Here is a 13407-nt window from a genome sequence, read left to right on the forward strand (position 1 = left end):
AAATGTGAATTCACTTTGAGTCTAATATGGTTTAAGTGCTACAGAAATCCAAAAATATTCCAACACCATCACAATCTGATACCACATCACCTTCCATGCTACCTTCTTGCTGAAAACTCTCTAATACCTTCTTAGACCTGACATAGAGGTTGCTTTGTAATTCTAATACACTTTCTATGTAACAATGTATACTACAGTCATATGTCTTACTATCTAATTCATGCTTTAAGGACAGGAAACATGACTTATCTCAACTGTGAATATCCAAAAGTACTTAGGTACTTTATGCATAGTGCTCTGCATAAAGAAGAAAGTGCTCAACAAGTGTTTATTGAACCAACAGAAGTACCATATAACATCTAAAAATTATATATAACTGTGATTGTTTATACAAACAAGGACTAATTTAATAGTTGTCAATGAGCTATAAACTATAAAATTTTAATAATTTTTCAGAAAGCCAAAAGTGATTTATGTCTAAGACTATCAGTTTCCCCTTCTTAGAAATGTTTTTTAATTTTAAAAAATCATCCATAATTAATGACAGCCTTTGTTTTTACCTGAATTGAGGAAAAACAAATCCCCTTCAACACTATCTATCCCTTTCAACACATGTATTACTTGCAAAAAGGAGAGACAAAACCCATCAGATTATGAAGATCTTGTCAAAGGGAAGAAATCTACTCAAACTGGACTTGAATATGGCAGTAAATGAGCCCCTGTTACTTAATTTCAACAACAAATAATTTCTTACCCATCAATTTTGGAATTTTCAAAAGAACTAGATTTAATGTGAACATCATCCTTGGGTGAATTTTTTGCCTTCACAAATTCTGCAAACTTTCGCCCAGGGTCACATAACTTGGCATTCTCACAGAGAGACTGGTAGTTAACTGGAAGAGACACAACCTGCTCATGTTGCATCTGGAAGAGGTTTACCACTGCCTATTTGTCAAATAAAGATAAAATATAATAATAATCACTATCTTTAACAAACAAGTCTGTAAATGCACTTAATTAGAAGTAACATCAAACAATATTATTTATAACTCTCACCTCTAAGGGTTCACTAAAGTGTGACGATTTATTCATAGAGCTATCTCTGATATATAGACTTGATGACTTCCTGCAAAATTTACTTTAAAAGAAACTTTTCAGGGGTGGGGACTGGGGGAGGAGAGGCTTTTTCCTACTTTAAAAGGAACCTGTCAGAAGAAACCCTCTTCTCCCCAACTGACTCAACTTAACATTGGAGGAGTGTCCCCCAGCACTCTACTCACCCAGACACCTCCTGCCCTAAAGTCTTAACTTGGAATTAATGACATAAATTGGAGATTTCATACCCTACTCCTAGCAGGACAGGCCAGCACAGTACACATTTCCTTCACTTAGGTTATGTTTGTTTGTATTTCAAAAACTAACAACTACTAGTCTTTCTGATTTGGATTTCAGATTTTAAAAGATGGAAGCAGCAGGGGAAGAATTTTTAGCAAAGGAGAAGGTACAGGACATATTCTTTTTTTTTTTTTTTTTAGTGAGGCAATTGGGGTTAAGTGACTTGCTCAGGGTCACACAGCTAGTAAGTGTTAAGTGTCTGAGGCCGGATTTGAACTCAGGTACTCCTGACTTCAGGGCCAGTGCTCTATCCACTGTGCCACCTAGCTGCCCCAGGACATATTCTTAATGTGCAGATTTGCCAAACAAAGGAAAATTTACAGTTAACATTTCTACTCATCTGCACCACATTTTTTATTTTTGGGTGAGACAATCGGGGTTAAGTGACTTGCCCAGGGTCACACAGCTAGTAAGTGTTAAATGTCTGAGGCCAGATTTGAACTCAGGTACTCCTGAATCCAGGGCTGGTGCTCTATATCTACTGCACCACCTAGCTGCCCCACCACTACATTTTTTAAAAGAACGACTTTTACTTGTGCAAATAAATTCTGAAAATGCCTCACAGCCAGGAAGACATGGATTCTATTCCTACCTCTGACACAGACTGGCTATTTGACCCTGGGGGTAAGTCTCTAGATCCTGCATTGTTCCAGGCCACCCTCTAGAACTCTGAAGGTGTAGAGAAGGTCCTGACCTATTTTGGTAGTAGGAGTTCCACACTGGAAGCTCCTTATAAACAATAAAAACTCCAGTGCAGACTCCATCTTCTATGCCCTATAACAAATGTCTTGTTGGCACTTCTCACCACTTTTCCTTGTTAGCTAGATGAAAAAGAGTGCAATCTCCCAAGACAAGAACAGTACTTGAAAAATTTCCAAATTGGTATAAGATGTATAATATACCTATATACATATGAGTGTCTGTATATGTGTGTGCGTGTGCATGTGTGTTCAAGGAACAATGGAAATTAAAACTCCAGTGCTACGATTAAAAGTCCATGACTTGACTAAAGTACATCTGTGATCAACAAATTTTATCTATGGCGCCTCTTCCATAGATGGGGTGGGTTTTGTTGTTGTTGTTGTTGTTGTTGTTTTTGCAGGGCAATGAGGGTTAAGTGACTTGCCCAGGGTCACACAGCTAATAAGTGTCAAGTGGCTGGGGCCAGATTTGAACTCAGGTCCTTCTGAATCCAGGGCCAGTGCTTTATCCACTGTGCCACCTAGCTGCACCTATAGGTGTTAATGTATTAAAATAATTTTGTTACTTGGAAAACTATAAATTTTGCTTATATTTATGCTTGTTTCATAGGGTGAATGCATATTTTAATAATATAATGTCATAACACAATGCAACCCAAAAAAAAGAAAAAAAAGGATTAGATTAGGAATTCAAGTCAAGATATTGGCACACTGTACTAATCTTCATTACTGGTAGGTATCAGCAAGGAACTGTAGTGATCTAACATTAAGAAAACTTGATCATAAATTCCTAATGACTTTTGTTGGATAGTATGCCAAAAGGCAGGAAAATGGGGGCAACAGAATTTTCTAAACCGTTTTCCTAACAAGAAAAATGGAGTCACTATAAATCTACTATTTATAATAAGATAGAAAAGTAGCTACTGAAAATGTAATAACCCTGATACAATCAACCTCAGTTTATTTATTTACAAGGCTCATCAAGGGGGTGACTATGGGGACACAAAAATAATAGTAACATTATTCCTACTTGCAAGGGGCTCATAATAATAAAGCGAAGATCAAAACTTACTGCTACCAAAGGAAGCAGACAAAACAATAATGAGGAAGGAAAATCACCTTAAAAATATTGTCTTCTTTTTAGGTTACCACAGCTCTGGGAATTCTTCATAGACATACATTATTACTATTCACCCACCCCAATAACTGCTGACTCCTAAGTTTTCAGTAGCCTTCATCTACAACATAGGTAAGTGAAAATTTCCGTACAGTAATGCTGAAAACAATTTCTCATATGTACACTGTCCCTTCACGATTCAGCCAATAATTAAAATTAACTTCCTCCTAAGTCAAGAATTTAGCATGATGATTGTCCTTTCCTTAGCAACTTTCTTTTACTATAAGCTGCCCTTTCTGGACCAGGTCTGACTCCAGCTTATTAAGGAGCCTCCTATGTAGAAGGCACGGTGCTAAGAGTAAGCTCTAGGGATACAAAGAAAGACAAAAACCAGTCTCAGCCCTCAAGCAACTCAGGAGAGACTGTAAATAAATAAATGGGTACAAACAAATGATACAGAGGACATACAGGAAATAATTAAAACAGAGATGGTGCTAGAATTAAGGAGAAAGGCTTCCCAGAGAAAGTAGGATTATAGGTAGGACTTGGGGAAGGAGAGTGTTCCAGACATGGGAAACAACAAAAAACTTCCTTGGAGTGGGGGAGATGGGAGTATCTTGTTTGTATAACAACTAGGAGATCAATAATGTCACTAAATTAAAGAATGAAAGCGGGGAGGGGAGACAGTAAGAAGGGCAGAGCAAGGTGGTGTTAATGAGACTTTTGAACACCCCAAAAAATGATTAGTATTTGGTTCCTGGAGATAAGGAGCCCACTGAAGTTGACTGAGAGTGACATGATCAGTCCAATGACTCAGGACAGTAGTGAGAATGCGATGAAAGCAACTTGAATTAAAATGATTTTTTTTTTAAAACTATAATTCCTTTTTTTTTTTTTAACTACAATTCTTAAAGTTAAGAAAGATACTTATTTAGATAAACCCTACTCTATTCTCCCTCAACATTCAGCACATTTGGCAACAGTAAGTCAGAAAGATAGTCAATGGGCAGGGAGCAGTGGGAATCCCACTAAATAACAACTCTACCCAGACAGGCCTTCTCAACTCCCTTCAAAGGAAACCAATATAGTTAAGATAAAATAGATACTGCTTGTATCACCGATGTCCATTCTGTATACTCTTGTCATACTAACTTCCCCAAAATCCTTTTCTCTCCTCTTCTCCAAATCCTACTCATCCTCTAAGGTCCAGGTCAGAGTACCAACAACTCTATGTTTGCCTTCCAAAATTATTTTCCCTTGGTCACAATTAATCTTTCTCACCTCTAATCTCCAATGTCAATAATCTATACCATATCATTAAGTATTTTACTTTTATTTCATGCTTGGCTTATTATTTGCTAATCATTTCATGTTTATTGGTCCTGGATTACTAAATTGAGAAATTTCTTGAAGACAAGGATGTATCCCTATACTTTTCCATGCACCAAAATAACTAACATAAAGCTAATGTCTTTTTGTTTATGTCAAACTATTTCAAGGCAAATTTTAAAAAAGGAAATCGTGATAATCAGATAAAAAGAGCACTCAATACTGCTAGACTCCAAGTCTTTCCCCTAAAATATATTTCTCAATGTGAAGCAAATAATCAAATTAAACATGGAGAGGTTGGCCAGAAACAATGGAGCAAAAGGAAAACAATTAAGACCATCATTCTCTGTTCCCAAATTATCTTCTGTTCCATTATGTAAATAAAAAGTTTAACACGTGTTCAAGAACAGAAACTAATAGGTTTGTAGTGCTGATCAAGGGTTGGTTAGGTAGCCAGATTAATTATATATCCCAATCTAAAATATATTCAATTCTGAGAAACACAAGCAACCTAATATTTCTCTCCAAATCAGAGAAATAATCATATCCAATGGAAAAAAAACTTCACAATATAGTTGAAACATAAATAATAATGGTAACTTACACTTGCATAGTACATTTTATATTTTGTAAAAGAGGAAACTCAACATTCATCACCAACTATATAAAGATGGAAAATATACCTCACAATTCTACAGATAATCTGTAAATTCAAAAACTAAACATATTGGGTACCATAGATTAAATTTTTATGTTAGTCTTCATAAGATTCCTTTACTTACACAAAAATCCGACACCTTTTTCTTCCCTCCCTCCACATAGGTTCCAAACAAGATATAACATTCAAGTCTTTGTTCCCTTAAATTACTTACAGCTTTTAGAGTTAGATCACACTGGAAAACAAGTTCACGAAGTTGTGTTAAAATTTCACTTTTGGTTTGGTCTAAATCATTCTGCCTCCCTTCCAAATCGATCATAACAACTTTGTAGTGTTCATTTGCTTCTTCAACCTGCAGGGAATAAGAATATTAAATATCAAAGTTAAAAATGAGCAATAGCATTCCAAATGCCTTCCTATGGCCTCAATAGTTTTTTGGAATATTTATTTTAAAAAATGCAGAATGATCATTCTTCATCTCAACTCTCATCACCTTAAGAGTTGAACACCAGCATATATAAATTGCCCAACAGGTATAAACTTCATCAACTGGCCATATTTTCTCTCACATATACATCCCACCCTCTTCTAGGTGTTCTGCCTCTGGCAAAATACAATAAAATGAAATCAAGAATTTGCTGCTGCTACTCCAACCTTCAATGACCAGAAGAAAGCCTCACTTTTTGCAGAGCTTCTTCTTCCAGCCTTCGCTTTTTCTCTAACTGCTTGCTGGCCTCTCTCCCAAGCCCTCCACTTGAACTTAGATGCTCCTCTTCAGCACGCACTGTGGAAGATTTGGCTTTTTCATATTCATTCTGTTGTTGTATACAGTAGAGTTTTGCCTTTTTGAGAGATGCCTCTGTCTCTTGCTATGTGGGGAGAAAAGACATTGAAACCCTACATTATACTTTCTTTCTGCACATTAGGTAACTTAGCTACATGAAAGCTGTGGAAAAGTATTACATAAGGAGAGAGGCTTAAATACTTGGCAGGTATTCACAGATGTGAGGCAGGGCATGAAAAGTGGTAAGAAAGAGAAGACTGATTATTGTCACATTCCATTGTGGTACAAACCATTTTCTTCTGTTCTCGTTGCCAAAGCTCTTTAATTGCTTTCCTCTGTTTATCCAATTCACTTTTTCTTCCAAGGAGAGGCTATCAAAGATAAAAATTGCTAGGATTTGGTTTGTTCTTTTACAAGTAAATGTGTACAATTATGTTATTTCTGAATATAAAAAGCAATAGAATTTACAAATGCATTTAAGTTTTTACCTGAACAAATTTGTTGGTCTGAAGAGCTGCTGCTGTTTGTTGTGAAAGCTGACTGCTCTCAATATCATTATCAAAAGCATTTAAGAATAAAGCCCGGAACGGCATAAACTCCTAAGGTTTAAAAAAGTAAAGTCAGTTCCAAAGCAGAAATGCAGAAAAGTTCCTGCCTCCACCAGGGTCATTGTGAGGAAGGTGCTCTGTGAGATGGAGAGTGCCATGAGAATCAATGGGCCCATGCCTCTAACCAGAAACAGACTGAATTCCATGTTATAAAGACAACTTATCTAGGCTTCATTCAGAATATTTTTTCTGATAACTGAAATCAGAGTTGACAATGATTATGAAAATGATCCTTAAGAAAAATTAATTGTAAAACTAAGGATCAAAACCTGTTTTGGCAGAGAAAAGAGTATCCCACTTTAAAATGAATCTACACCAAAACGCTACTGTCTTAGACCAATAAAGTTAGCCCCTAATTAGATATTATGCTTCACAATCAAACACTTCATTCAATCAAGGATAGGTGACTGACAAAACTCTTAAGCTACCAACTTGTCAAATCCCAGAAGTTCACAATGTATTTACCTGGAGTCCAATAATGGCTTTAGTCGTCTCTGCCATCTTTGCAATGTTTCTAGCACACTCCAGTTCTGGAAAGGAAAAGTTCTAATTAATTGTGATCTTTAAAGCAAAAACTGTGAATTTTTCTATTTCACAATAAAAAATTATGTGGGTCATATGACTAATGATGAAAGACTAGACATTTTCTTTGATTTTTACACCTTCTTGAACATCTCCACAATAGGAATGATGTACAAAAGATAAAGCAATTTCAACCATCTACACAGTCTAGGACACCAAGGATCCAAACAAGGTAACAATTCAGTGAACTAACAGGAAAATCTCTAGCTCTTAATATATTCACTCAGCACTCCTTCCCCCCCACCCCCCTTCCACACATCTCTAAAAGTAGGGCCATAGTAGCCAATCCATGGGCTAGCAAAATAACTCAACTATACTCACACTCTCACTAATGTCACAGAAAACCAAAGGGAAAAGATTATTCAGGCAGAAAAACAGCTGTACAGTTACAGACCATAATGAGAGAACTAAGAAAGGATACATATACATGTATGTGGCCGTGAGGCATTCCACTAAGTCTGAGCAAAAAGCCCAGGGGGACCAATTCTCTTCCCCCTGAAATTACTTGAGACAGAGACTGAAGTCAATAAACCATGAATTCCCTAGCAAGGCAAGAGACAAACAGCTTTGAGGTCCAACTCCTAGGAAACCATACTAAAAGGGGGAAAGAGTTAGAAAGTGAACTCAATGTTCTTGAGCATGGGAAGGTATTAATAATATAAGGGAATATGGACTCCAAATCACCTAAAAAAGTATAGGCATCTATGAATAAATATCATAAGATAAAGGAAAAGGAATCAACACTTGATGAGGCAGACTACCTATGAATTCTCAAGAGAAAATAAAACCAGATAGATAGATAGATGTTTCTAAAGTTTTTTGGTTGTTTTTTTTTTTTTTTAGTGAGGCAATTGGGGTTAAGTGACTTGCCCAGGGTCACACAGCTAGTAAGTGTTGAGTGTCTGAGGCCGGATTTGAACTCAGGTACTCCTTACTCCAGGGCTGGTGCTCTATCCACTGCACCATCTAGCTGCCCCTCTAAAGTTTTTAAAAAGAATTACAAAAGTAGAATATATGGCCTGAACTACAAAAATAATTGACAAGCCAGAAAATCTTAAATGTACAGTGACAAGTATTACCAAAGGGAAAAAAGCAATAGTAAGTGCAAATGCAAATCCACAGGAGTGAAGGTCAATGGGGAAGAAAAGAAGCAAAAAGCAATAAGAGAAGAAAAGAAGGTATCTAAATAAGAGAAAATATTGACCTCAAAGACAGGATGCATAGAGATAACTTAAGGATTCTAGGTCTCTCAAAAGAACACAACAGGTCAAATAAGTAGAACACAGTAATGCAAGAAATAACATAATAAAAGTGCCCAGAAATTCTGAATACAAAAAATAAAGTGCCAATTGAAAGAATCCACAGATCACCTCTAGAAAAACAAAGGACTGGAATCCCTATGCTTTAAACTCCAAAAAAACCACAGTAACTAAATTTAACAACTCCACTGATAAACAAAAAATCCTTCAAGTGACCAGGAGAAAGACCTTCATATATAACAGTAAGAATATGCAAATTACACAAGACTATTCTGCATCTACCAGAAACCACAAGAGTGAATGGAATAGTGTTCGAAAGAACAAAGGAGCTCAAGATGCAACAAAAGGTGACCTACCCTGAAGACCTGAATCTGACATTAATCAAAAAAGATGGCTCCTGGGCAGAGCCAAGATGGCAGAGGACAGGCAGTGATTATTTGGAGCTCTCCCCCAAATCCCTCCAAATTCCTTCAAATAATGCCATAATACAACTCCTGGAGCAGCAGAACCCACAGAAGGACGGGGTGAGATCATTTTCCAGTCAGAGACAGCTTGGAAGGTCAGCAAGAGGGGTCTGTTGTACCGGGGTGTGAGTGGAGTGCAGATCTGGGCCACACCACACAGACCCGGCCCTGGCCCCAGCCCCAGCGAATCAGGGCTCTGGAGCAGGTCAGAGGAGTCTGGAATGTGCCTCTCCTTGAATGGTGATAGTAGGACCATGTGCCCTGAAGGCAGTGCAACACTTTAAGAGGGAGTTAGAGGTCAAGAAATAGGCTGCCAAAATGAGCAGACAGAAAAAATTGTGGACACTAGAAAGTTTCTTTGGTGACAAGGAAAGGAAGATCAACATACACCCTCAGAAGAAAATAAAGTCAAAGATCCTACATCCAAAGCTTCCAAGAGAAATATGAATTGGTCTCAGGCCATGGAAGTGCTCAAAAAGGACTTTGAAGATAAGGTAAGAGAGGTAGAGGAAAAAATGGAAAGAGAAATGAGAGTGATGCAGGAGGGTCATGGAAAAAAGTCAGAAGCTTGAAAAGCCAAGGAAAAGGAGATACAAAAGCTCTCTGAAGAAGCTAATTGCTTAAAAATTAGGATTGAGCAAATGGAAGCTAATAACTTTATGAAAAATCGAGACACAATAAAGCAAAACCAAAAGAATGAAAAAAGAGGGCAATGTAAAATATCTCCTTGGAAAAACAGCTGACCTGGAAAATAGATCCAGGAGAGCTAATTTGAAAATTATTGGATTACCTGAAAGCCATATTCAAAAAAGAACTTAGACATCATCTTCCAAGAAACTGACAAGGAAAACTGCCCTGACATTCTAGAAGCAGAAGGTAAAATAGAAATTGAAAGAATCCACTGATCACCTCTTGAAAGAGATCCCAAAATGAAAACTTCCAGGATTATTATAGCTAAATTCCAGATTTGACTTTCAAATACAAGACCTTAGAGAAGGATAAAAAGGTAAACAGGAAAAATAAATCATATGGGATATTAAAAGGATATTACATTCCTACATGAGAAGATGATACTTGTAACTCATGAGAACTTTCTCATTATTAGGGCAGGTGGATGGAGTATATTTAAGCAGGGCACAGGCATGAGTTGAATATGAGGGAATGATATCCTGAAAAAATTTAAAGGGTGAGAGAGAAATTCACTGGGAGAAAGGGAAAGGGAGAGGTGGAATGCGGTAAAGTATTTCACATAAAAGAAGTTAGAAAAAGCTTATGAAGTAGAGGGGAAGATGGGGGAGGTATGGGAGAGTGAGTGAGCCTTACTCTCATCAGAACTGACTCAAAGAGAGAATAACATACACACTCAATTGGATGTAATAATCTATCTTACCCTGCAGGAAAGTAGTAGGGGAAGGGGATAAGTGGGGAGGGGTGAAAGAAGGGATAGCAGATTCGGGGAGGGGACAGTCAGAAGCAAAACACTTTTGATGAGGGATAGAGTGAAAGAAGATAGAAAATAGAGTAGATATCATGGGGAGGGAATAGTATGGGGGGAAACAGCAATAATTGAAAAATTTTGAAACAGAGGCAAAAGCACTATAAGATGATGATTGATGATGATGGCTGATAGATAAATGGATGGATTGATAATGATTGGATGAAGATGATAAAACGTATGGTACTTTGCTGGGCTATTGTGAAGAAAATTCTTTGTCAGGTATAAGGTACTATATAAATGTTATCTATTATTGTTGTTGAAATAATTAACCTCATGGGTTTACTGTAAGGAAATCTCTATTTAAAGTACTATGTAAATGTAGTTTACTACAAAAAAAAAATGATGAGCAAGATGCTATCAGAAAAACCTGGAAAGACCTACTTGAGCTGATGCAGAGTGAAATGTACTGCATGCAAAATAACAGCAATATTGTAAGAAGATATGCCATGAAGGACTTGGTTATTTTCAGGAATGCAATAATCTAAGACAACTCTGAAGGACTTACGAAAAAAGTGCTCCATCTACAGAGAAAGAACTGATGGTATCTGAATACAGATTGAAGCATATAAAAACCAAACAAAAAATACCACCCCAAAAAAGGTGTACACTCCATTGAAAGAGACTTTTAACACATTCTTAGAAAGAAAACTGGATAAGAAGAAATTGTTTGCCTTTCTAAAACCTCAGGTATACAAAAAAGATAAACAAAGTAACCAAAGACAACAACAAAAGTAAGACAACAAAAAGAGACAATTAACAAATTTCTTTCTAAATACACAGAGGAGACAAGAGTGAAAACAGAAGTCAAACAAAAGTTATTGTTGAAAAATAGCCCCAAAACATCATGAACTAATAAATATCCTAATATCCTATCTATGGGTAAATCAATGTTTTGTTTTGCTTTCTTGGTAGTGGTGGTGGTGATGGGGTGTTTGTAGGACTAAGTTACAGAATGGGAGAGTGAACAAAACAGGGGAGGGAAGGAAGAAGAAACAGGAATAAATGACGTACTCTAATCAAGTAATGACTGGAAAAATCACTCCTATAGTCTCAAGAAGGCAAGTGCCTACAGGAGAATGCATGAAGAAACAAAATGAAGTACTAAAAAGAAGAAAATTTCATTTCAGCAATGGGAGAGGGTACAACTAATGCATTTTCCATGAAAGAAGACAGATTCTATAAAGGAGAATGAGGATCTAACAGTAGGTACAACACTGCAGAGATTTAGTACTTAGAGATCACTTGTACTGCCTCAGGAGAAGAGGAATAAGAACTGGAAGCAACTGACATCCAGAACAGTGGGAGGGCAAGCATACAAAAGGGAAATTTCAAGTCAAATGAACCAAAAATGGCCATGGGAAGGCACGAAGGTTAATGGTGAACTGCAGTATTTCTAAAAATGAGACACAATAATAAAAAAGGGCCACAAAACAAAATCTACAAGACAATAACATAGAAACTATTTATAACAAGAAACCCAAATAGGGATCTTAAAATCTTTAATTCCATGAGGAAGACGGAGGCTAAGAAACCAGTATCAGACAATTCATCAATAGTTTAATTCTACAACAACAAAGCTGATTAAATGCCTCAAAGAGTCACTTACCCAGACTAATTTTTTTCTCAACCCATGTAATTATATCTTTGGCATATTTTGACCACATCTTAGCATATGACAAAGCCAATTCAATTCCATCATCATTTCTCAGAAGCATGCTATCCAGTTCTTTGGGCCACAGAGGTCCTAAAAAAGAAAACATTAAGTGAAGAACATATTTAAATACCAGGAAAGCTGGTATCATCTCTCTAAGCAAGAAGAGCATTTCAGATAATTTCTAAGGAAAGCTGATGCTAATAAAGCTGATGGGCATTTAGGCAAATGAACACTACAGTTTTAAACACCACACTACTTCTATCTTTTTACATTTGCTTTTTCTTCCCTCTAAAAATTAGCCTTCAAGTCACAAAAGCTACATCAGTCCAGACCAGACCTAGCTTTGGTTTTTTTAGTTTCCAAATGTTGAGTAATATGGTAGCTCTACACAGCTGGAAAATGAATCCAATGTAAGCAAGTAGACATGATTTTTAGTAAGAACACTAAAACTGAAAAGAACAAATGCCAGAAATATAAACACATATTCTTAAGTACCTTGAAGATTATCTTTTTCATGCAGAAATCCAACTGATTCCACAGAAATGTTTTCCAAGGACTACAATGTAAAAAAAATTTTTTTTTGGATTAGAGGAAAATAAAAGTTACACAAAAGAATTTAGTCTACCCATCTGAAACATTTTCACGCATGCCACTTTCTTCTCTAGTTCATTTTACAAAGGAGGACCTGAGGCAAACAGGATTAAGTGACCTGCCTAGGATCACACAGCTAGTAAGTGTCTAAGGCCAGATTTGAACTCAGAAAGATGAGTCTTCCTGACTTCAGGCCCAGCACTCTATCTACTGAGCCCACCTAGTTGCCCCAAACTCTTCATACAAACCTTAAAAATAATAAATTAGGGGGGCAGCTAGATGGCGCAGTGGTAAAGCACCGGCCCTGGATTCAGGAGTACCTGAGTTCAAATCCGGCCTCAGACACTTGACACTTACTAGCTGTGTGACCCTGGGCAAGTCACTTAACCCTCATTGCCCTGCAAAAAAAAAAAAAATAATAATAATAATAATAAATTAGGAAATAGGTAACAATATATAGATACCAAGAAAGAACAACCTGTTCCTTCCATCTTTTATCTTTGTCTTTATAGGTATACAAGCAGTATTTCCCTAAAAACAATTATATTCAGGCAGGATTAAATATGTTACAGCATCTCATTTTTATACTTTTCCCTGAACTGAAACTTATGGGATTAATCAGGACATAAATTCACATTTTGGGATTTTCTCCTAATCTCACCTGACCATCTATCTAATGGTCTTCTTGACATAAATTCTGTCAGTATAAATCAAAAACACTTTTTAAAGGAAAACAGAATTGTAAAAAGAAAAAAAAAACATTTAAA

At 36.6% G+C, this 13407-nt stretch overlaps 1 protein-coding gene across 1 annotated transcript in view; it reads right to left on the reverse strand.

Annotated features, from left to right (window-relative positions):
• The window catches only part of LOC122753366 (rho GTPase-activating protein 29-like), a 68356-nt gene that overhangs the window by 16336 nt on the left and 38613 nt on the right, over positions 1-13407 (reverse strand). Inside the window, exons 4-11 of the mRNA XM_044000732.1 lie at positions 12545-12605; positions 12002-12139; positions 7058-7122; positions 6473-6583; positions 6275-6355; positions 5881-6069; positions 5415-5552; positions 755-945 (exon numbers count right to left, since the gene is read on the reverse strand). Coding sequence (XP_043856667.1) covers positions 755-945; positions 5415-5552; positions 5881-6069; positions 6275-6355; positions 6473-6583; positions 7058-7122; positions 12002-12139; positions 12545-12605 — 974 coding nt within the window. The remainder of the gene's footprint in view (positions 1-754; positions 946-5414; positions 5553-5880; positions 6070-6274; positions 6356-6472; positions 6584-7057; positions 7123-12001; positions 12140-12544; positions 12606-13407) is intronic.

Source organism: Dromiciops gliroides, chromosome 4 (genome assembly GCF_019393635.1).
Source record: "Dromiciops gliroides isolate mDroGli1 chromosome 4, mDroGli1.pri, whole genome shotgun sequence".
Classification (NCBI taxonomy): Eukaryota; Metazoa; Chordata; class Mammalia; order Microbiotheria; family Microbiotheriidae; genus Dromiciops; species Dromiciops gliroides.